This window comes from Aspergillus fischeri, genomic scaffold (genome assembly GCF_000149645.3).
Source record: "Aspergillus fischeri NRRL 181 1099437636249 genomic scaffold, whole genome shotgun sequence".
Classification (NCBI taxonomy): Eukaryota; Fungi; Ascomycota; class Eurotiomycetes; order Eurotiales; family Aspergillaceae; genus Aspergillus; species Aspergillus fischeri.
Genome location: NW_001509770.1, coordinates 3,993,909 through 4,017,538, shown reverse-complemented (window position 1 = coordinate 4,017,538; position 23,630 = coordinate 3,993,909). Strand labels below are relative to the sequence as shown.

Genomic DNA, 23,630 nt, shown 5'->3' with positions numbered 1-23,630 from the left:
TGATACATGGAGCATATTACAGGGATCTTAGTTCGGCTAAACCTCAGTATCTCTCGCCAAACTGTTCTCGTTACTTAATGCGATGGTCTTGCTTGCTTGGTAACAGAACAGATCTGGTCCATCAGTGACCAGTAAGACTATTGAAGTATTGCATATCTGATATCAAGCGTGGTATATAACAAGGTCTATGCTGCTACATATGGGCACTTCCCCGTCGTTGTCCTTCCAAGTTCCATTTATTCATTGCAGTCATTATAACTTTATGAGTGGAATCATCCAGCTACAGTCATGAAATACCTTCTTTTCTTTCTCCTCTCGTCTCTTCTGTTTCTGAGCAAGGCCGTTGTGGCCCTCAAAGAATCCAAACCCTCGGAGACGCTCTACTTTTACCAAGCCTATCTGGTCGAATTCAAGACAAGGGATTCCAAACGGCGAACAATTGCAAAAACATGCTCAAAGACTGATACTCCCTGCACATACCCAGCATTTCTGAGGCATATTTTGTCGCAAGACTCATGGAGGAAAATCTCCCAGGACTCAAAATTCACAGCAATCAGAACAATCATCGAGACAGCTGATACGACCGATGTCATAACTACATCTCGGAGACTAAGGGAGAAGAACTTTGACCCTAAATATGATTTCTCGCAACTTCTCGAGGGCACAAGCAAATCATCACAATTTGGTCCTATCTTCGAAAAGATAGATGGGCTGATCAGGGATCAGCTAGGTTCTGACAAGGTCGCGGAGCACAGAAAGCCTATGGCAGACGCGCTAGATCTCATCCAGAAACATCGCATCGCCAACAACATGAAATACTTTATCGCGGAGCTCAAGCAAGAGTTAGGGATCGAGAAGCTTGCACTTCAGGATCCGAATCCGAAAACCCCTGATGGTTTCTCGTATCAAGCCTACGATACAGCAAAGACAGTCGAGCAACTGGAAAAGTCGGCGAAAAACGAGGCCGATCCAGAGAAGAAGGCAAAGATCAACGCGCAAGCTGATGGTCTCGCAGCCAAGATGCAGGAGCTCGTTATAAAGATACGTTCACCAAATTATAAAGAGAAGATTAAGAATAATGAGGAGCTTAATACCTTCAAGAGGCACCAGGCTGTGATTTTCCGAGCGAAGAACACCTTGAAACTATTGCAAAAAATAGAAAAGGGTGGAAAATGCTGAGACTCGACTCTGGATGGCAGTAGATCGGTGTGACAGTCCCAGTGGAATACATGTATATAGGAGCCTTTCATTGTTTCTTCTCAGAGTAAAAAGTGTACAGATCAGACAAAATATAAGAAAGACTTTATGGATTGGCTACTCACGTGCCAAGGCGTGGTTTTCCTCCTTCTTTTCTTCTTCTCTTCTCCTCTCACTCCTTCTCTCTTTGCATCCAACCAACAGCTCATCAAATGCTGCTACCATCACAAAATCAACGATTTGAACAAATCTCTGATGGAAGGACTAGCATCTCGGATCCAGAGATCAATCTGCAATTATCCTGTGATTACGGATTCAATTTGTGGACGAGCGAAATGTAATTTAATTACAGACGGTTACGGCCATCCACCTGTTGCTTGCCTCGCCTCGTCGGGCTCCACCCGAAGAGAATATTAATTTCCAGGTGTCCTCATGGCCCCCTTATCAACCCTCGCGCCTTACATCTTGATAGATTTTTGTTGAGTCGCCCCTCACAAATCTCCTCTCTCAGCTGCCTTCAGTAAAGCGATCTGCATGATGAGTGACGAGGTCGAGTTCAACAATACAGGCGATGGACCCTTGATGGTGCCAGGATTCAATGGAGTTCCCTTTGATGTCACAACATTATCAAACGAAAGATTTATAGGCTCTGATCTATATCCCTGGTTTCCGTCGCCTTTCACCGCCCGCGAACTGGAAATGCTGAGGCTGATGAACTCCTTGACTGATCGACCAGGCTGGGAGGAGTTGGTCTCTGACGTTTCTACTATGCAGACTTGGCGAAGCGAGGCCATGGCGCAATTTCCATTGATCAGCCCCAAGGCATGGGAATGGTGCGCGGCTGAGCTGCGTGACAAAGCGCAGCGATGGCAGGAGACTGGCCTAATTGTGGTTCTGAACGCTGCCAGCGGCGTGTGTAAATCAAACAATGTCATTCCTCCTGCAGTGACCGCGGAGATCCAGGACTTCGTCGCTTCCGCATTGAAGGAGCGTGCCGGGCAGATGGACTGGGAACCAAGTTCAAACCAGCAGGTTTGGAACCTGATTGACCCCTCGCTGTACCCGCTGACTCGCGAACGCACCAGAGTGCTGATCAGTGGCGGCAGTGTTCCGCTTGAGCAGACTCTGGACACTTATGGGCAAGGAGAGGCACCGCCGCCGCTCCATGAAGACAGACACGACTGGGAAATTGAAAAGTACATCTACTCACTGCGCTATCAATGGCTGCCTTGCGAGGTTGAATTCTGTGGGCCGGCTGGGTCGACAGACGTGCGGATTACTTCCTACATCAACAATCTTCACCCCCGTGAGCAGCGGCCATTCTACAGGACGCTGGAAGGTGTGATATCCAAAGTTGTTAAGCCATGGAACGAGATTCTGATTAGGATTGGGGAGGAGAGGTCACGGGACTATGTGGGTCGGGAGCCCATGCGAATCCGCACATTCGGGGTCGAGTGGGATAATCGTTATCCTCCATGGGCTGAGGAGCTCCCGACCACGCTGGACGTCGATAGGTCAACTGAGGATTACCAGCGGGCGCTTGCTCGCGTCAAGGAGTACCTCTCTTTACCAGAGTATGGAGTAAAGGTGCAATGGTGGTACAATACAACACGCGAAATCCCCGCAGACTGGGAGGCAACATTATCCTTGCGTGAAGTTGTGAATATCAAATACAGTCGCATGTTTCGTTTCCAGCATTCCGAGCCTGGCACCACCTATTCCTACGAAGACTGGAGGGCAGGACGAACGGCCCGGGCAATCGTCGGTCGTCAGGATTACGACAACGTTGATCGCTTCACGGAACTCTGGCGGAACCGCGACCAAATCATGGATCCAATGGTCCATTATGAGATGTTGAGAGCAAAAGACGAGATCGATCATCAGTTCCAGACTGTGAAACTCCAGGACGAGTTCCGCGAAAAGGGGCTACAGATTATTGTCAAGCTGGGGGGCATTGAGCTCACTCCTGATAATCCGTCCTTCTTGGGCGAGGATTGGCACGTGGACGGTCTGGTGAATGAGCATATCGCGGGGGTAGCCTTGTATTGCTTTGATCTTGAAAACGTGACGAATACCCGCATCTCCTTCGCTCAAGAGATTTCCATGGATGGCGAGGAGTTCTCGTTTAGTTGGGATGGTTGGGACATTCCGTACCTAGAGAAATTGTTCGGTGTTCAGAATGAGAAACCAGCGTTTCAAGAACTCGGGTCTGTGTCCATACGTCAAGGAGGTCTGATCGCTTTTCCAAACTGCCTACGCCACCGCCTTGAATCGTTTGAATTGGTGGACAAAGCTCGACCTGGACGCTGTCGCTTTTTGACCCTGTGGCTCGTTGATCCTTCCTACCGCATCTGTTCGACGCGAAATGTGCCCCCCCAGCGTCTCGATTGGTGGGAACAGGAAGCACGATCCCATCTATCGTCAGCCCATCCACTTCCCCAAGAATTGGCGGATCAGATCATTGCTGAGACTGGTCCGTGGCTTATGAACTTACCAGAGGCTCAGCACCACCGGCGTGAACGAGCCAAGGAGGAGGCGGTGGCTTGTGAGAAGGACACGGAGCAGATTGAGAAGAACAGTATATGCCTAGTGAAGGAAGATTGAGGAGAACACTATATGCCTTGTGAAGGAATGAAGCTACCTTGACTACATTAGCTAATAATGAGACATCCTGAATAGAAGGATCGGGAGCCTGTGCACACATGCACACATGTGGTCCTTTCCATTTGGAATTAGTGAGAAAGGTCACTGACCTGCGCAACGTATAGTCACCTGCTGCGGGAGAGAGGCTGGGAGATCCAATAACCTCAGCTCATGGACACAATAGCTGTCATAGTCGGACTTAAGCAAGGCTCCCCATTCCCGATTCTAACCCGGTCTGCCTGAGCGAGAGAAGCATACAAGAAGGAATACACTACTTCCAAGTATCATCTATATCAACAACTTAGTCTCATAAAGACTTTTAGTCTCTTTATTACCTATACTCTACTAGATAAGCTCGGTGTCAACATCATGCTCCTGTCCTCCAGGTCTCATCTAGATGAGGAACATAAGTAGTACTCATACTCCTAGCATAAGGCTCCAAGGATTACTCAGAATCACTCTTCTATTCCTATTCCTGCATAAAATTAGTAGGGCGTGTACTGCACTCTTCATCATTACAATCTTAAGCATGATGTATGCTAAAACAAGCAACATTCATAAATAGAGTAGTTAATAACCCTCTGGTAGGTTTCCATCAGGAAGCACTGGTAATGCCTAGTGAATAGTAGTAGATATGCAACTGTTACACTGTCGATTATAGTTGAGTTAGCAGTGGCTGACTTAAGCTGCATTCAGCTGGAGTCAAACTCAGGATGTGATGGACAGTATACCCTGCATGAGGCTCGAAATGTTTGATTTCTACATATTGTAGGGGTGAAATCCGCATTTCATAGTCGAATACGTATCTTGCACTGCTACTGCGGAGAAGTGATATGGCCAACCCAGGCTGCTTGCGCAGCAATGTCATGGAGATTCATTGCTAGAAAAGATCCAACGCCAGTATGCACACCACGGATCACCGGAGATTCCCATGCAAAATCAAGACAAGAAAGAAACACAGTAGATCCGAGGAGACCAGAATACCCAGGTTCCACACCTCTAGATCACAGAAATCACCAATATAAACGCGCATAGGGGCTACATATGACAGGGAATTAACAATAAAAAGACAGAAACAGAACGCTCAAGGGGTATATTCCGATGCGTACATCATAACCAGATATCACCTTCTTCGCCATTCACCCATCGTTTCCAGACTTGATCATAAGCATTCTCTAAATCATGAACCCAGCGTTTGGTATCAAACAGACGGCTCCCCATTCGCTCCTCAAACAGCATCCGGCGGAGGTCGAATAGCCGGCCTCGCGCTCGACCGCCACACCCGGGGCTGTACTGGAGACTGAGACAAAGGCGGATGGCCTTGCCCTCGTAGTCTTCGTCAGATACTGCCGTCAACTCATCACGGGCCTTGCGGCCAGCGTCAGAGTCCGGTAGCGCGCTGCTAAGGATACTGCTCGCCATCCGAGAACACATTTTGTACTTGTAGCGGGGATATGTGAGCAGTGGTGTGCCACTCCACAACACGTCTGTCGCAGTCGTGTGTGCATTACACTCCGGCGTATCTAGGAACAGGTCCAGGATCTTCGCCCGAGCGATGTGAGCGTTCTTCGGAGCCACATCCGTAAAAATAATCCGGGATGCTGTCTCCCGGCCAGCCCACGCGATGGCTGTCTCCCGGAGGTTCTGTTCACCCAAGTCCGGGAAGCGAAGCAGCCACAGAACCGCGTTGGGAATGCGCGCCAGTATACGAAGCCATGTACGGAACGTTGTTGGCTCAATCTGAATGAAAGGGCTTAGCATACTCACATCAAATATAATCATAAAGACAATCCTCACCTTGTACAGTTGGTTGAAATTGCCGAGGATGATCGTGTCATCGCTGAGATTTGGGAACAGCTCTTTCCGCATTCGCCATCGCCGCTCCTGCTCCTGCTCCCAGGTGATGCGCGCATCTTTCGCGTCGGGAGCGCTTTGCCGATGGTCGCAGCAGAAGAATGTATCGCGAGTATAGACAATCTTCTCGCCATACACCCAGTCCTCGAGCTCCTCGCCGTGATCCTGCTCCAAGAGTCGATCCTCAATACGGGCGTTACGCCTTCCGGGACCAAGCGTATCGACAGGAACGGAGATCTCATCTGCAAGAATATAATCACACCACTCGGCGCCCAGTGTCCCTGCAAAACCCATGAAAGACATATGTATTGGGGCAGGCCGTGCAGCAAACACCTCGTTGCGCGCTCCCCGTGTGTAGCCGTTGAGATTGACAAGGATGTGGATCCCATCGTCGACGATCTGCTTCACAAGTCTCTCGACGGGCCAACAGCTGGCGTCGTGGAACACGGGTGCTTCCTTCTCGATCTGCTGACGATGCACGGATTTGTCGCTTGCAGTGGTTGCGTAGCAGTATGCCTTAACCCTGGACGGGTTGTGCAACCCAAAGACAGACTGCATCAAATGCGCGAGAGGGTGATTATTGAAGTCCGACGAAACATACCCAACCTTCAGATAGGGATTTGGAGGCGGCGGCGGTGGATACACCGTAGCTGGAAGCCACGGAGAACGTAGGGTCGAGCACGAGATCCGAAGCCCATTCCTTTGAGAAATCTGACGGATCTGCTTCGCAGAAAGCGGACAGGTGAATGTGTGAAAGGGAAGAACCGTTGGCGCATTGGGCGCTGCGAGCCCCGGTGGGAGTTGCGGCCGTTGATATTTGGTTAGCGGGTATTCCTTGCCGTAGATATAGCGGTCCTGGTACCACTGCCAGGTGATCGAACGATTTGCACGCTCGATCAATTTGACGATCCGCGAGCCCTCCCACCTTTGTCCAGCCCAAGACTGCAGTATGGTGGCCAAAGACCCGCAGGCCGAGCGGCGACTCTCCAAGGCCGGAGCGACCTGAACGCAGAGTTGCTCTATCGTGTTAGGTAACAGTAGACCACGACCCCACGACTCCCCCTCCTTGAGCTGTCGATTGACGATATCAACGACGCGCTGTATCCAGCCAGTACCGGTCTCGCTAGTAGATGCATCACGGAGCATCCCTTGCTCAGTGACATGCCATCGGTCGCGGAAACCATACCCATTGGCAATGCCTCCACGTCCGACCCAGTTGCAGACGGAGTTCAAGGCATTTGCCAGTCCGCAAACTGCTTCAGCGAATTCAGGGTTCACTTTGACGGCACGCTTGTAGTAGGCAATCGCATCGTTGACTCGACCCGCATCTTTGACGGCATTTGCCAGATTGGCCAAGGCAATATCAAAGTTACCATCACAATGAACCGCTTGCTCGTACATCCGGATGGCGGCCTGGAGCTGCCCGATGTCTTTAAGCAGGCTACCCAGATTGGTATAAAGATGCGCGTGTCGCGAATCGAGATGCAATCCGTAGTTGTAATACGCTAGTGCCAGTGAAATCCCACTTCCGGGGACCACTCCAGGAACCTCAGGGTGTTGTGCTTCCCCGCTCGAACGAGGGAGGCCCTTGCTGGCGGCATTGTTCTGGATTCCAGCAAGCAAGATTCCAACGTTATTGGCAGTCGAGGGACTCGGTTGGAGGGACAGGGAGAGGTAATAGAGTGCCAAGATGTCTCGAACGCCAGGAGATTTCTTAGGAATGCCCGAACCGGAAATATTGGACATGCCGTCTTGATAGATCTTTGCCAAGGAAAGCAGTGAATTGCTCGTGGTCGACAAGGCGGCTTTTCTTGCGAGACCTTCGGCCACAAACTTGATCCCGGGGGGCGTTCCGCAAGGTGCAAAGACTAGCTTCGAAGTCTGTAGGGCCTTATCAGGATAAAGAAGAATGGTCTCCTGGCTCTCGTGAGAGTTCAAGGGCGAGTAAGCCTGATGAGAACCCTGGGAGAAGGCGGTATATATCTGTTTAATCAGACTTTGAATGCCATGGCGTCGTCTCCCTGCCGCAATCAAGACAGCATCCTCGAAGGCCGCCGCAGCACCAGCATTATCGCCCAATGCGTAGAGCATGTTGCCCTTCGCATGAACGAGCGCAAGCATTCTGCCATTGTCACAACCTGGTATAGCGTAGCCGCTGGAGCCAAAGCCAACTGCGCTAGCTTCAGATGGCTTCCGGTTACCGATCAGCGAGCGGCCGAAGTCATCGTCGTAGTCGAAAGATGCCTTCTCGTAAGATCCAACACTTGAAGCGCCGCTATCCGCATCACTCTCTGTTTCGCTCGCATGTTCATCCGTGGTAAAACAATCGCCATTCTTGGGGAAGCGTAGGGAATTCTGTACATAATCGATGATGTTCACGGCCTCTTTACCACGATGGCTGCTACAAAGGAGACCGATGAGATGCTCCACAGCCTCGAAGAAACTGGGACGGAGCTTCACAGCACGAAGCCAATGTTGTAGCGCCTCCTCGCGACGATCAAGCGCAAGCAGCGTTGCTGCGAGATTTGATATCGCCTCCACATGCCTAAATGCAGTCAGCACATATACACAACAACCTGGGCAGCCTGTACTTACGTTGCGTCCCTCGCGATAATCCTGGAATACCACCTCATAGCCTTGTGATAGTCGCCAAGTCCATAGGCAAGGCAGCCGCCAAGCAGCATCCCATCAATCCACTCCCAACCACTCTCCATGCAGAGATGTGAGAGCATTTCGAGAGCGGACATGGCATTTGCTGTGGTCGAATTCTCACCTGTTGCAGAAAAGGAGAAACGGGGAGCCGGTCCTGGAACTACAACTCTGCCAGTATGGCGCAATCTGTCCAGCATTTGTGAATCCGATGTTGCGTACTGTTGGAATTGACTCATAGAAGGACGGCGACTATGCTGGAAAGTAGCCGTGGTATCCACTGGCCTTGAATACCCGAGAATATTAGTCTTCTGATGGCGCCCATCATATTGGCTTGAGGGGTAGCTATTATGGCGATGAAATTCGGGACTATTCGACTGAGAGAAATCCAAGCCTGGCTGTCGTGGAGGTTTGGGATATATGCTCGGTTTCAAGCGCAGGGGCTGCCCATCACTCCCGGCCTGGGAGATGCTGTTTCGACGGGCTTGATGGATGGACGCGAGGAGATCAACATATACACCATGCGCCCATGATAGTATCTTCTCCTTGAATTCGACATTTGCAGCGCGTGAGTGAGCAGATGTGAAAGAGCTGGGCAACCCCGGCCCGTTGGACCCAGGCAGCACGGAGAAGGATTCTCCGCCTTGCTGATTTGTTGAAAACCCAGTGCTAGGATTAGTACGAATGTGCAACGGGAGAACGCGGTGGTTCAGTGAAGAATCCAGAGATTTCTGTTCGGAATGACGGGGAGGGAAGTTGCCTTTCACTGCAGTACCGTGGCTGAGGATCCCTGGAGGTGCGGTGCTCCAACCGCCCGCCTCACCATGGCTGCCTGGGAGGGCCGTATTTGCGTTATTGAATGACTGCTGTGCTGCATCGAAAAAGGGGAGACCGGTCTGGTTCAAATGGTTGAAGCGCGTATCTCGAAATGCTGCTGGACGGTATGGAATGTAGACACCGTCAGGCCAGTAGGGGCCATACGGGCCGCTACCCGCCGACGCTGTCGGGCCGAGACAAGGCTGGAGCGTTGCTGGTAAGACAGTAGGCACATAGGCCCCATTCTGCACGTAGAATCTCTGCTGTGCTGGCTGCATGGGTAGTGATTGATTGAGCATCGAGTCAGCCCCAGGCACATAATTCAGAGAGCGAACCCAGCCCGTCCCATTCACATCCGTTACCATGTCTCCCAGGGCTATATTGCCCCGACTCGCATCGTTCTTGAAAACAGGAGGAAAGACCATATGTTTAGCTGCTGAGGACTGGTCGAGCGACGCTTGTTGCCAGTTGTCCGAAAGAAACCCCGCCTGAGGAGGGACAAGGTGACCGGAATCCAGAGGTGAGACTAATATGTGTTTCGTAGCCGGCGGCTGAATCGTAGTATCTCCGGGGGTCCCATCGTAGCCCGCTGCTAAGGTTCCATTCGGTGTCTTCCTCCTAAGCGCATGTTCAGCGGCATGTTTGGGACTGGGTTGCCGACTGGCGGTATTATGAAGTCCGAAACGTTGAACGGGATGCGGGTACTGTAATCGGGTCCGCGAGAGCGACTGGGAGTGATCCTTATTGATATCACCGCCAGGAAGTGACGGAACAATGGACGTGGGATTAGAGTGGTAAGGTGGAGTAGCGGTGTCGGCGGTGTAGTAGGGTGGGAGGTGGTGATGCGGTTGTACCGACGGGAAAGATGCCACCGAGGGCAACATGGTTACCTCGACTTATCGAAGAGGGGGAAAAGTGGATTTCGACCGAAAAAGGTAGCAGAAAACAACGATAGAAAAAATGAAGTTGGTAGGAATCTGAGCAGTAGAGAAGGAGAGGTAACAGTCGCAGAGGTTGAGAGCGGTCACAAAAAGTTGACACACGCACGTTCACTCCTGCTGGATTGATCAACTAGCAACCTCCTTGAAACGTTTCCTACACCTCATCCTGGGCGTAAGCCGGCTCACTTGAACACTCAGCAAAGACGCCCACTGTTTGTCTCCGAGATCGACATGAAAGCTGTTGATAGGCGATAATGACGATGATCTGATATCGGGCAGGGCGGCCAAGGAGCGTGGAGGAATGATCAGAGAGGAAGGATGTCTGATCGAGGCTAGCATTCACGAAGAAGAGTCGCTCGGGTCCAACGGACAGATAGGAAGGCGAATAAATCGGATGTGGCTAGGTGCTATGTGGCCGTGAAGAACAAACGCAAGGGAGGAAAGGAACTCAAAAAGAGTCACAGTCCTAGTCAGCTTCCCGAGAGCACCCACACTGACGCAGGTGTCCGTGAGACGCGATCGACACCGACTGGAGAAGGACAAGCCGTGATTGATCTTGGCAAAAATGCTGAGTCGGCGCGAAAGAATTGTGATGTGGAGGAAAATGAAAAGGAATGAAAAGAAATAAGAGACGAGTCCGCGGTAGTAGCTGGACGAAGGTTAAATGACAACTAAACGAGGATGAAAAAACCAGAAGCTTTATTGTCAGAGACGAGCATTAATATCCGGCGACGTGCGTCCTCCTTCCTCTCTATTCTTTCGATAAGATTTATTCACGGGCGCAACTTTTGCCAATCGAGAAGCGGAAGCAGGGGAGAGCGGGCGCGGAGGCGAGGATTCAACGGCTGGCGGACAGATGATGTCGAGAGAGTACGGAGTACGGAGAAGGTTGGAGGGGCGGGAAGAAGAGGAACTTTGAAACCAGGAAGAAGAACAAAAAGTCTGGGGTAAGCAAAGGAAAGAAAGAAAAGGGACAAGGACGGGAAACACGTCCGTCAAATGCGCGCAGATCCAAAAGAAGCGAAGGACAAAGAAAAGAGCGAAAGAACCTTAAAGATGCAGGAGGATAATCATCGATGGAGATGGCGATGATAGTCTACTGGAGTCTGGAGTCCACTAGTACGATGGAGCTACTGCTACTATGGAGTATCAGAATCAGGATCACTTTATTATGGACCCAGAACAAGGGCGGAGCTTCAAACAAATGCAGTGGCTACCGGTCTGGAGACTGTAATAGTACGTAATTGATGTGTCCGTGTATCTGTGGCCTGCGACCACTCTATTATCAGCTTAGTAAATCTCCCTATGGGAACTACATAGGTACTTATGTCTAAAATGACTTATCACCATGATCAAGTCACTGCTTGGAGCAGAGGAGTCTAGGTGTTTATGTGTTTATTAGATAGATAGTCTGGAAAGGTGGATGGTGATGCTGTGATATGGCGAATGGGGGCAGCGGAAGTGGAGCCAATGGTAGAGGGAATTCCTGAGTTGGGAGATGAGCCTTAGGCGCTACATTATAGTACGTACATGCGCAGTAATAGTAGTCTTCCAAATACCATTTCATATATGAATACCTTTGTTTCGAATAGACATACCCTCATGTCTCCTTCTTTCTCATGACATTATCTCCAGGGTCAGAGGTACCGATGTAATAATCCACCGGAAAAGGGATGGGAAACGAGCGACAAAAATGAAAGCATCTCGAGTGGATCCACCTTTCTGCGATCCAACGGCCCTTGAGCGCTAGGCAGAGACAGTCCCGCACCGCCCAGCCGACCCCCGGCCAAGTGGCGCCCGCTGGGATCAAGCCTTGGGAGGATTCTGTTGGCCCGTTGGTCAGCGGAAGGGCGATCTGGCACTTTCTGTGGGTTTGCAGTGGAGACAGAAAAAGCTGATGGTTGCAACCTGGCCTCTGCTTGACGCTTGTATATTCATCGTCACTACTGTGTTGGCATGTGGTATGTAGATTGGTACATGATGGTGGGTTGAGTCATCATCTCGACTCTGGAGAGTGTAGATCTCATTCAAAATTATATACCAAGTGTCTGGAAGAAAGGAGAAAGCAAAAACATGAGACGAGGCTAAGATTCCAGCGGCTGATGGCGCCTCATCTGGCTGGTCTCTTCCCTGCAGCCACAAACCGCACAAACCGCACAAACCGCATCCAGAGGCTGAGAGACGCACATGCCATCGCGGTAGCAAGTCAAATAATGAGACATACGAAGGCCTCCCAAGGAGTATGGGGGATCAGCACTATTACCATTTCACCAATGACGGCTGACACTTCACCATAATGGTCTAACTATCTCGTTGGCATAAGTCTTTTTATTCTCTTTTTACATTTTATTCTTTTCCAACTTATATTTTTTGAGCACAATCCCTGCGATATAATACACTACTGTAATTGCCGCATTTTCCCTGCTCATTACTGGCGATCAGACAGGTGCAAGATTAATAATAAAAGAAGAACAATGATAATAGATTATGGTCAATGGGAAGAGTGTGTACGCACCACATGCTATGATTTTGCTTGGAGACAAAAAAACCCAATTTCCGACCCTGTCCACCGGTCCAACTCAAAACCGCATACCAGGTGGAGCGGCTGCAGCCCCATCCCCACTATCCAATAGTCGAAGGCTGCGTATGAGGATAAATTCATTCTCACCTGACTCGAATCTTTTGATAAAAATAATCAAAAAGACAAACGAAAAACACTGACGGAAAAGTCCAAAACTGCCCAGAGCAGGATCTATCTCAAAGGATGGAACAGCGCCCCGCTGGCAGGAACAGTGGCAGACCGTCTAATGCAGTGATCAACAATGTCACAAGTATCGAAGTATCGACAATCAGACCAATCGGCAACCTCAGCTGCATCGATATAATTAAAAAGGAAAAAAACTACTAAAGTTACCACTGCACAAGCCTCAAGGTTCTACAGTCATTCTCACCGTCATCTTGTCAGTTAGTTTCTTTGATCCTTCACCGTTGCTCTTCCAGAATCAAGATAAATCTGCATCGACCCCACTGCTACATTCCCACCCACCCCTGGAATGTCACTCGCAAGCTGAAGGGTTCTTCTAAACTTTTGTGTAACTGCTTGGCATTATATATTCTCAGCTCTAGATGGACCGCACAGGCGCCACACTATCGATGTTGTGCTCCTTTAAGACGACAATCGCATCTCGACTAACACAGCTTATGACTGTAAGAGTCTCCGTTGGGAAGCACGTTGGTTGTAATCGACACTCCTCCATCGCTGAAGTGAGAAGGGAAGACAGGGATCCATGCATCTCCATGCGCAGTCATTGTCTCTGCAGCGATCGTCGAGACGTACTATGTAGCTCTCTGGGGATAGAGGGAGATCAAAATCCGCATCCTAGTCGGTGTAAATGGTTTGTGACGCCAGAAAACTACCGTCGTTCATCATCTAATTCGGTCTTGTCAAAAACAAACCTTGGGATTCTGGTATTTACTATTTCGAGGACTTACAAAGAAAAGAAAGAACAGATTGAAACAAAGCGTATAGTGTATTGCAGTTGATGACCTAACCAAAGACTACGTACCAGGTACGAACCCGGGTCTACGGCAGTGATGTCGACCCAAAAGATGGACCACTGTACCCACGGAGAGAAGCAAGCTCCCCTCCAAGGATACCGCGGTGAGTAGAGGGTCAAGTGTTGATCTTCTTTGCGTAAAATAAGCCTATACCACGTTGCGTGAGTTCAATCCAGGCCCGAAGGCGGGAAAGAACGGTAAGAGCCAGAGTGTTGCAAAGGTCATCTGAAGGGACGCGACATCATGATCCGGCTCGCATTTGGGAAAGCAAGCAAACCACGAGAAGCATAGAGCAGGAATGGAGAGAAGGGACGGACTGCCTAGCGAAAAAGCATAGGATTTCTGAGACGAACATAATTGGGGATCTTAGGTCATAACTCGTAAAACGTTTTTGTCCAGGGGAAATGATGATATTTTCTGTAACTAGCATGTCGTTACAAACCGAATTGACGACCGCCGCACTTTTAGATCATTTATTCCTCAGGAACTAATTCCAACATTAGTTCAACTTCGGCTAACAGTGTACTCAACAGGACTTACCATCGATCTCGCCAGCCTTGACGTCGTCAGAGACATCCTTGGGGCTGCGGCCATCGACCTGGCAACCGACGGAGAAAGCGGTACCGAGGATCTCAAGGACGGTACCACGGAGCTCCTTGGCGAGAGAGCGGTGACGCATCTTGCGAGCAATCTCAACGATCTCGTCGAAGGGGATGGACTTGTTGTGCTTGATGTTCTTCTCCTTCTTGCGGTCACGAGGAGGCTCCTTGAGGGCCTTAATGACCAGAGAGGAAGCGGAAGGCACGACAGAGACCGTAGCCTGACGGTTCTGGATGGTGAGCTTGACAGTCACACGGAGACCCTTCTATAAAGTCGCAAAACATTCATATTAGCGATCCGGTTACTCTTCATCTTTCGATTCCTTTTGAATTCTTACCCAGTCACCAGTGTTCTTGGCAATATCTTCACCGATCTTCTTGGGGGACAGACCGAGAGGACCAATCTTGGGAGCCAGAGCGGACTGGGCTCCGACCTCACCACCAGTCACTCTCAGGTGACTATATAACGGTTAGCTCTGTCGCTGCAGAATTTTGCGACGCGAAGACAAGATGAACTTACATGATCTTCACCTCATTGGGATCGAACTTGGGAGCTGCCCAATGGGTGTTATGTTAGTCGCCATTTTTGTTATAGCCAAGGAGATGATACTTACGCATGGCGAGTGCGAAAGGTCGTCAATCGTCCTTGGAGTGTTGGTCGGGGTGGATGGTACGAAGAAGCAAAATAGAAGTTCACAAAATTTCCTTAAGAAGTTGAGGACATTTTAGCTTGGCCCGCACCTCCGGCTAAGCGAAATCTCGAACGGGGAAAGCTCCTAGGGCTAACCCCACCATGATCACATGACCTCTACCGTACTTAATGGTGTCCATGCATTCGCGATCTTTCCCAGACGCTGTATGTAGATATCCTTGTCGATACCGTCTATTGTTATTGGAATGAGCACCATTGACTTACGCACTTGCTATATTGTGGGTAAAGAGCAGGAAAATAAAAACCAGGACAAATCATCGCTAAAGATACAAGTGACCCGAGGACCGACGTCTAACCGCCCTTTTTCTCTCGCTATGGCCATCACCTCGTCATGTCTAGGTAGTTCCGGAAACCGCAAGTCTAGATTGGTGGGTTAGCATCATTCATGACAATTGTAAAACATGTTGGGATAGCATACTTCATCAAATGATCCATGAACGTCTGCAACGAGACATCATCAGTGAAGATAGTCTGCGACGTCACGCCTCCACCGTAACCTCCTGTCGTATGTGTAGTAGAGGGGTTCAACTTGGACAAGAGGAAACGCGCTTGAGATCCGCCGGCGTCACAGACGATGAAACGAGGCAGTGGGAAACGGTCAGCGATCAATTCCTATTCATGAAGTTAGCTTGTGCCTCGTATTATAACTGCAGTGGATGGACCAACCCTAGCATCCTCCTTAGGCTGCTCCAAGAGAGCCTTCAGGTTTTCATAACCTTCCTGATCCTGATAGCCTGCTTTCCTCCATTCGGCAATGGTCTCTCCGTGGAAAATTAGGATATGGAAGAAAGTGTCGAGGAGAAGGATGTGAGTGGGCTGGATTGAAGCCGAGTCGAGAAGAACAGGCTGGCTTCCCTCATGTTCCAGAGAATACGAATCCAGCGTGGGCTGAATCATTACAAGGGCGTCGCCAACATCTTCATGGTTGAGGACGTGTCTGTAGAAAGCTGTCTCGTCAGGCGAGTTGTTGAACACCTGCAAGAACTGGCTGCGACGGAGGTGGAACATGAATTGGGGATAAAGCGTGAAGTTCTTTTCCAGGCGGAACGAGGTTGGGTCATCCTTCCGGTAGTCCGCGAAGCGAGAGCAGAGTCTGATGAGCATGCGATCAACCCATCTGATAACGTCTGGTCCATCGTCGACATCTGCCTTGTAGACAGCAATACGTGCCATCAGCACGGCAGCAGCCTCCTGATCAAAGGACTGTGCGAGAGTCGGGTCACCGGTTGGGCCACTCAAGGGGCGTGCAACAGTTGTGACTCGGAGATGATAATGACCAGAAGCGTGCTGGTAGTAGGTCAAGAATTGCATCATACCCCGCTGAGGGCCTGGTTGCACGGCTGCAGGACCGCCCTGGTTGGCAATCTCGAAGTACACGCCGTAACTTGAGGACGGATCAATGCCGCACATTTTCCAGGCACAGGTGTTGCCAATACCGCACTCTGTTTCTCCGACCGAACTTGACTTTTTGTTCAGAGAAACTGCATGACCGATAAGTCCAGTGACCTTGAGCTCCTTTGTGGTCAGGACTTCAAGAGAGGCGTTGAAGCCCATGAGGAGGTTATCGTTGGCGTCCTTATCGAAAACCCGAACAAACGACTGCTTGAACTGTGACGACGTGAAGCTGTCTGTAAGGAGCATATGACCTCCAGTGAAGTTGGCCAGGTTCTTCATTTCCAGAAGACCGACTTGGTCAAGGCAGCCGGCAAAAATGTCGACAACATGTCCGTTGTTAGCCGCGCGCTTGGCCAGGGCGTCGTAGAACTAAATTGATCAGCATGGGAGCAGCCCGTATGAGAAGACGAAATGACGCCTACCTTGACAGCCTTCTTGTAGTACTTGATATTATCCCGGTCGATATCGTGGTGGGAACGCATTGGCTCCTTCAGCTCAGGTCCAACGACGTGACCGGGGCCTTCCGTAGCGGGACCGCTGGTGAAAACCATAATGCGCCCACCAGCGTTCTGGAAGGATGTCTCGAGCAGGCCAACAGCAACACTCAGAGCCACACCAGTGCATCTGAGGGGTCGCTTGTCGTTGGCAACGGGCCAAGGATCACGCTGCAGCTGTTCGAGGACATTGGTGATCTGGAACTCGGCTTGCTGAACGGGTAGCAGGAAGCGCGCAGCGGGACCAACAGGCGGGCGAGCTGGTTGCTGCGGCATGTTTGGACGAGGTCCAGCGGCGAGGAGTCCGAGCATCTCCTGGACCTGCTTCGCCGCATACTCCTTGCTGCCTCTGAAAACGTACGACTTCGCACATTCAGTATATCCAAGCTCGTGAACTTGGGCCTGTACTCTTGAGGTTAATAGGTCATCCGAAACCAAAGAAAGGTATTCGGCTCGTACCATTGTGCCATAAGTGATCAATCCAACCAGAGCATTCGGCGGCAGCAAAGACAAGCTCAGAATCAGAGTATCCTTCAAAGCCTTCAGACTGTCTTCCTCTTGACAAGTATCGACGACGTAGACAAAGATAGGGGGAGCGGGAGCGGGGCGCGCCAATTGGTATTCGATTGTCGTGCTCTGAGGGTGCAGTTCCGGGGGTATCGCATTCTCAGTGATGTCCTTATAGTGAGGGGGAAGGGGATTGCGCATGAGGCAGAAAGGGCAAATCCAGATCCGGGCCCGAACATCGACGTTGCTGTCCTTCGTCAGTCACGCGCTGCAAGCTCAGAGCCGACAGGGGCGTAGGTCATACGCGTAGGGGTTCAGGACAGCCCGACAGGGTGCTTTGCAAGTTACCGGCTCATATTGTAGTAACGGCGAATCGGGCTTCTCCTTCAGGGGAGTGTAAACAGCGGCAATAGGGACAACAAGTCGGGACGCTTCCTGTATGCGAACGTGAATGAGTACAAAGGCGCATGGACGCGAGGCAATCCCAGTAAACCAACCATGCGAGTGCTAGGAAACGTGTTCCAGCTGAGCCTGATGCCATCACGGTCTTCGACATCGCTCCATTGATCCTTCAACGCTTCGTAGTCCATCGTGCGGTGATGGGGGGGTGGATAGGAGGGGGTGTTTATCGATTGAGCCCAAAACTGCGGACCAAACAAGGAACTCTATGATCACTTCGACTATATAGTGAGAACAAATTTCTGTAGCATAATCTTATCTTCAAGTGACCGACGCCAACAGCTTTTGTCCGGGATCTAGATGTGGATCTGGGGATGTATGTTGTGTGTAGCTGGTCCTGTTGGCATGAGGCCAGGTTGCAGCATCCTTGGTTGCTGCCGACAGCCGTAGCGTCCACTAGCGCTCCGCCTTCACTGCTTTAAATACTTCCGGACTGCCCGCTTCCCGCAACATTTTTTTTCTTCTTCTTCTCATCAACAACCGCCGATAACATACATCAACAGCTTCTGTCTCTTGTCATGATGAAGCTGTTTTCGCGTCGCGCGAAGACTGACCTTACCCGACGCTGGGCACCTAGCTTTGAAAGGTCGTTCCGATCCTTTGCGATAATCTGGGAATCAGCTGTGGTTACAAATGACCTCGTACAATTTGCTCTGTAGAGACCTAAGCTATATACAGTAGTAATGCGGAAATCCCTGCACAGAATACTTTGACTGTTTTGATACTTGGCATTCTCAACATATAATCCGGATGTTGCGTCCTGCAATTCCCATAACCAGAACGCCTCATGAGAAAAAGAACCTGGCCACAAAGATAGAAAAGCATAGCTTCGTCAAACCGTCTCTGCAACTTATGCGTCCTTGGGAGGCTTCCCCATTTGTTTCAGGAGATAGCTGCGCTTGAAGTAGGTGTTCGGATGGACTATGGTGTCCAAATCTGTCTGACTCCAAGTACCGTCTTCCTTGACTCGCTTGATATCCGCTTTGTGCGCCCATTCAAAGACCCTGTTGCAAGCAATATGATAGCGTGTCTTTTCAACATCCTCGCGCACGCCTCGTAGAACGTCCTTGTCATGGACACCTGTGGACTGAAGTAGTCCGATGAGATTATCGACGGAGAAGTGACGGTAGGGACACCCATGAGTCTGGCCAACTCCGGGGTTGGAGTCGTTGAGGATCTTTTGGCAAGAGTAAGGAGGATATCCCCGACCTCTTCGATTCACGTCACCCCCGACGTCACCATAAGCGTGGCGGATATTGTATTTGTACCGAGAATTAAACTCGTCGTCTGTAAAGCCTTTGAAGGACTGTCGCCAGAAAATGATACACTCTTCAAGAGACAGGCCGATTCCTTTCAGGAAGAGCGTATATTGAAGTCGACCGAAGTGCTTCAAGTGGTTGTTCTTGCGCAACGTCATGTGTAGACTCCGCATGCAGAGAGGGAAGTGCTGCGAAAGGCGATCGATGTTACTGGCAGTAATTGGTGCTCCTTCAACAAACCCTTCGCCTTCCGAGTATACTGATTCTGCGCTACCGAAGTTCTTCGACAGGTGATTCAGGATTGGTGTAAGACGATCATCCTCATCCAATCGTGGAAGAGCCCGGCTCGTGAGCTGGTAGTGGTCAGCCAACTCATAAAACCCACAGTGCAGTGTAAAGAAGACTCATACCTCGAGGGCGCGCTCCAATCGTGCCGTGAATTCGGCTATGATCATACTCAATTGTTCTCTGCCAGGCACATATGCTTTCCCCTTGGACAGAAGCACAGCTCTCCTTTCCACAAGCTCTGGAACTCGCTCCCAGTCCACTTTATACCAAGTCTCCTCATCAACACGCCGCAGACCGGGTGTCGCGCTCACCAATTTCTCAGCAACCTCGCGTCTCTCCTCGTCACTCACAGGCTCCCAATCCAGATTTAAGGACTCAATAAATGCACGTTTCTCTCGCGAGTCATCTTGTTGAAACCGAAATCTGAACAGCATTGTCTCCGCCCGCACGAAGCGTCGGCGGAGGTCCTCGGTTGCCGAAAACGCAAGGCGAAGGATGAAGTGGGAATAATGATCTTTCTGGCGTTCATTTTTTAGACGCTGATCCGACGCGCCGGAGGAAGAGGATGTATTGGAGGAAAGTGGGAGATATTTCTGCAGGAGAGGAGTGATATGCGCCGCTGTCTCCGCAGCCGACTTGTTTCGGTAGGAACAGGCTTCGATTTCGGCCAATACTGGACAGAACTATGAGCAGATGTACGCATCACATTAACAGATATCACCATTTATACCCTTGAGTCTATCGATGGCCCATTGCTCAAACTGCTCGAGTGTGATTTCTGCGGTTGGGGGAATATCGTAGAAATTCAGACGGTGCGGGTAATCTTGCTGCTTGTATACTGGCGATGCGAACTGCTTTTTCTTGTGGTCCAAGGTCGCTCTTCTCTTTGGATCAATTTTCTGAAAATCTTGCCGAATCATTTTGACTTGCAGTCCGGAATGACATCCGAATCTATCTGTGCGCGATTATTGTGTTCAAATGGTAGTCTGTAGAGATACCGTCGAGACTCCAATATCGACCACTTTCACGAACATCACGCGAGACGCGCTCGACACGCGTTGATCACTAAACGCACGTGACTTTCCATTCGCCCTTTCCGAAGTTTGCAGCCTCAGGCCTCAATTTTCAACAGCCGAGGAACGCTTGGATCCGTCCAAAATGTCCCGGTAGCTTCGAATTACGGGGTTTGCCCGTGTGGACTCGGGCTGTGGAGTCGTTACCACTTAATGGTTGCTCATGCAGGCGATTGGACTTGGAAGTATCAATGCATGCATGTGAAAGAGAGTATACTGCGAAGACAACATCGCATGTCATCGGTCCATCGCGACTATACACCTGATATAGCTGTATCCTTCAATGTCTGGCGTACAAGTAACCTTCTGCTGCCACCAAAGGGTCGTATAGACTCAACAGACTCCCCTCCGATCTCCGCTCACCGATTTCCTAATCAAGAAGAACGGTGCTAAACCCCACGGAATTCGTCCCAAGCTCTGCGTCGAGTGCCAGAGCTAATTTCGAACACTTCTGCCGATCTAGTGTTTTAATTGACAGGTCATATATGATTCGCGACAGTTACGACCTCCTCTGTCAATCTCCGGCTCAAGTACCTTACCTTTAAATAATCGATTCGACTCTGTACATCGCATGATAGCTGAAGTCTCAACTTCTCTTCGTTATCAATTGATCACATCCAGCAACATTGCGACTGAGGACCAAAAAATCTAAGTCGGAACGTTTGCGCGGCTCATAATCCCCTCGAAGAGCGTTTCAGATCAGCACACGGGTGAGGAAGGGGATGAACTCAATCACTCAGCAGCTTAAAAAGGCTGCGCGTATCATCCTCATTGGTGCGCCTGGCGTAGGGAAGGGAACTCAGACAGAAAGGCTCCTCGCACGATATCCAGAGCTATCCTCAATCAGCTCAGGGGACCTGTTGCGCGAAAATGTGCGGAAGAAGACCCCGTTAGGTAAATCAGGTCGATCCTATTGAGTCGCAGAAGCGCATGTCTCTAACCGTCTTGTCCGCTCAAAGGTCTCAAAGCGGAGGCCGCAATGCAGGCTGGCAACCTCGTTCCCGACTCCATGATCCTCGAGCTCATCTCCTCCGAATTTAAGTCCAAGGGCTGGCTCCCTGTGACAGCGCCTCTCGCAACAGCCACATCAAATCACACATCTCGTCCGGTCACTTCGCTATCCCCTTCCGCCTCATTCATACTCGACGGATTCCCACGGACCGCCGCCCAAGCCTCGAGTTTGGACACCATTGTCCCCGTTAATTTTGTCGTTCACCTTGTCACACCACCATCCGTCATTCTCTCGCGAATCGCATCGCGCTGGGTCCACGAACCGTCCGGGAGAGTATACAACACCGATTTCAACGTCCCCAAAGTCCCCGGCAAGGACGACGTGACAGGGGAGCCTCTGACACAAAGGCAGGACGACTCGATCGATACATGGAAGCAGCGGTTGCACAAGTTTGAAGAAACCAGCAAGGCTTTGCTGCAGTACTATGAGCGGAAGGGCTGCCTGTGGCGAGTGGAGGGCGACTCTAGCGATGAAATCAGCCCAAAGCTCTTTGCAGAGGTTGAGCGGAGATTCTGTTGAGACTTGCCAGTTGGACATATTGCTGTTGGACTTTAAGCGGTATCATATGCTATTGGTTGGCGAGACGGGCAAGACCTACGATCACGGTTTCCGTTGTTATGAATTGGGTATCTTCTGCATGAGTCCATATGTTATGAACTCGATGATCGGGACTAAATGTCTGATTCGATGCAAACACAGGCTGCATCTACGCGACAGATATATAGTCTCCTAATTTATCAAATCCCATGATGAAATCTATGGACACGAAGCTTTCCAAGATACCAACATCATACATGAAAGGCAAAGGATATCAAGCCTAACTTAGTGACAGCAGGCTGTACACCAAAACCACCCTGAATTCATATCCCTGTCATTGCCTTATTTCTTGGTTTCAACCGGGGGCTGCGCAGCCTCCTCCAGTCCCATACGCGTCTTGTACTCTCTGGGACTCTCCCACTTTGTCTTATTGCGACGATAGTCTTTCCACAGCCCAACACCCCTCAACTTCGCCCACCACTCTGCCTTCTTATATTTACGCTCCATGGCCTCACCACCGAACTCCGCACCTATTTTCGCTTCATATACAGTCGCGAGCCCCCGCTTCAGCATCTCGTACGACACGTCCCGACGACGAAGGGGCGGAAAGTCTAGAAGCCGGCGCACGTACACACTGGCGACCGCACGCTGGTACTGGTCCGGACGATGGATGTAGGCACGGACTCGACGGCCGAGAAGATACGAGGTCAGCCATTGGTGTGCTTCACGGGCGAACGGCTGTTCGGGACGGCCGAAATGTGCGAGCTCGGGGGCATCGATCCCAGCTAGACGAATGTGGACCTGAATTTTAGAATGAGATATAGTTCGCGACGCTCCTTGGCAAGAGACGACAGCAGCTATAGAACTGGGGCCAAACGCACCGTCTTATCTCTCAATTCCTTCTTCGACGTCGGAATCTTCTTCCACGGCAGCCATCCCCACCCCGCAAGTCTTCCGCCAGGTGTGTGATATATCCGAAAGTTATCCCCATCGCCAACACTCGTGACCTGGCCCAGCAGACTCCTGCGGCGGAAATATGACGGCGTGATGCTCACTGCGTCGGGGAACCGGCGCAGATAGCGGCGATGGATGTAGAATGCGCCGAGGAAACCGCTCGTCAGGATCAGGGTCGGGATGATCGTTCTTGCTTCTGTAAAGGCAGCCCAGTCTATTGCTGTTACCGAAGACTCCCAGTCCTTCTTTTTTGAAGTTGTGGTGGATTTCGCAGCGGCTTGTCTTTCATCGTGTTCATCATGTTTCGCGGTTTGTTGCTGGGCTTGCGAGTCGGAAGCCCATGGCGGCCATCGCATGACGGCTCATAACCTCGCTCCTGCTTGTTTGGAGGGTTTGAGACTGCGGAGAATTGGCCAGAGGAACTGGCAATCCGAAGCTCGAGACAATGGGGAGAAGCGCAGTTGGTAAATAGTTTTGTTTATGGGAAGACTTGGGCGGTCAGACCCAAAATATATATCCCGCTGTCCGAGAGAATATATTTTGCGGACAGACTGGACAAAGCTACATTGACCACGGTGCTTTGTCTCGAACAAGATCAAAATTATATTCTGCCTTTCAAAATTCTTTAATAATGTCTGCTGCTGCTAACATGCAATACAGCTGATTTATATATAGGATTCGCC

At 50.5% G+C, this 23,630-nt stretch overlaps 8 protein-coding genes across 8 annotated transcripts, besides 2 other annotated features; 3 read left to right on the top strand and 5 right to left on the bottom strand.

Annotated features, from left to right (window-relative positions):
- Positions 1 to 288: 288 nt before the first annotated feature.
- Positions 289 to 1,179, top strand: NFIA_021290 (uncharacterized protein; the record flags this gene model as incomplete). The annotated part of the gene is made up of 1 exon (XM_001265317.1): positions 289 to 1,179. The coding sequence occupies one exon, from the start codon at positions 289 to 291 to the stop codon at positions 1,177 to 1,179; it is 891 nt and encodes a 296-aa protein (XP_001265318.1).
- Positions 1,180 to 1,734: 555 nt separating this feature from the next.
- NFIA_021280 (DUF4246 domain-containing protein) lies at positions 1,735 to 3,801 on the top strand (the record flags this gene model as incomplete). The annotated part of the gene is made up of 1 exon (XM_001265316.1): positions 1,735 to 3,801. The coding sequence occupies one exon, from the start codon at positions 1,735 to 1,737 to the stop codon at positions 3,799 to 3,801; it is 2,067 nt and encodes a 688-aa protein (XP_001265317.1).
- Positions 3,762 to 3,829: a microsatellite.
- Positions 3,830 to 4,950: 1,121 nt separating this feature from the next.
- On the bottom strand, positions 4,951 to 10,043 carry NFIA_021270 (UDP-N-acetylglucosaminyltransferase; the record flags this gene model as incomplete). The annotated part of the gene is made up of 3 exons (XM_001265315.1): positions 4,951 to 5,580; positions 5,638 to 8,239; positions 8,290 to 10,043. 3 exons carry the CDS (start codon positions 10,041 to 10,043, stop codon positions 4,951 to 4,953), a joined length of 4,986 nt encoding a protein of 1,661 aa, XP_001265316.1.
- A 2,195-nt stretch (positions 10,044 to 12,238) lies between these two features.
- Positions 12,239 to 12,266: a microsatellite.
- Positions 12,267 to 14,131: 1,865 nt separating this feature from the next.
- Positions 14,132 to 14,875, bottom strand: NFIA_021260 (60S ribosomal protein uL11; the record flags this gene model as incomplete). Its single annotated transcript, XM_001265314.1, has 5 exons — positions 14,132 to 14,145; positions 14,199 to 14,523; positions 14,596 to 14,716; positions 14,778 to 14,811; positions 14,872 to 14,875. The coding sequence occupies 5 exons, from the start codon at positions 14,873 to 14,875 to the stop codon at positions 14,132 to 14,134; spliced, it is 498 nt and encodes a 165-aa protein (XP_001265315.1).
- A 454-nt stretch (positions 14,876 to 15,329) lies between these two features.
- Positions 15,330 to 17,955, bottom strand: sec23 (GTPase-activating protein SEC23; the record flags this gene model as incomplete). The annotated part of the gene is made up of 6 exons (XM_001265313.1): positions 15,330 to 15,581; positions 15,636 to 16,733; positions 16,787 to 17,260; positions 17,318 to 17,612; positions 17,670 to 17,800; positions 17,863 to 17,955. 6 exons carry the CDS (start codon positions 17,953 to 17,955, stop codon positions 15,330 to 15,332), a joined length of 2,343 nt encoding a protein of 780 aa, XP_001265314.1.
- Positions 17,956 to 18,674: 719 nt separating this feature from the next.
- On the bottom strand, positions 18,675 to 20,291 carry NFIA_021240 (DNA primase subunit PRI2; the record flags this gene model as incomplete). The annotated part of the gene is made up of 3 exons (XM_001265312.1): positions 18,675 to 19,436; positions 19,494 to 20,044; positions 20,102 to 20,291. 3 exons carry the CDS (start codon positions 20,289 to 20,291, stop codon positions 18,675 to 18,677), a joined length of 1,503 nt encoding a protein of 500 aa, XP_001265313.1.
- Positions 20,292 to 21,166: 875 nt separating this feature from the next.
- On the top strand, positions 21,167 to 21,975 carry NFIA_021230 (adenylate kinase ADK2; the record flags this gene model as incomplete). The annotated part of the gene is made up of 2 exons (XM_001265311.1): positions 21,167 to 21,338; positions 21,404 to 21,975. 2 exons carry the CDS (start codon positions 21,167 to 21,169, stop codon positions 21,973 to 21,975), a joined length of 744 nt encoding a protein of 247 aa, XP_001265312.1.
- Positions 21,976 to 22,335: 360 nt separating this feature from the next.
- Positions 22,336 to 23,303, bottom strand: NFIA_021220 (thermonuclease family protein; the record flags this gene model as incomplete). The annotated part of the gene is made up of 2 exons (XM_001265310.1): positions 22,336 to 22,794; positions 22,875 to 23,303. The coding sequence occupies 2 exons, from the start codon at positions 23,301 to 23,303 to the stop codon at positions 22,336 to 22,338; spliced, it is 888 nt and encodes a 295-aa protein (XP_001265311.1).
- Between the last annotated feature and the right edge of the window lie 327 nt (positions 23,304 to 23,630).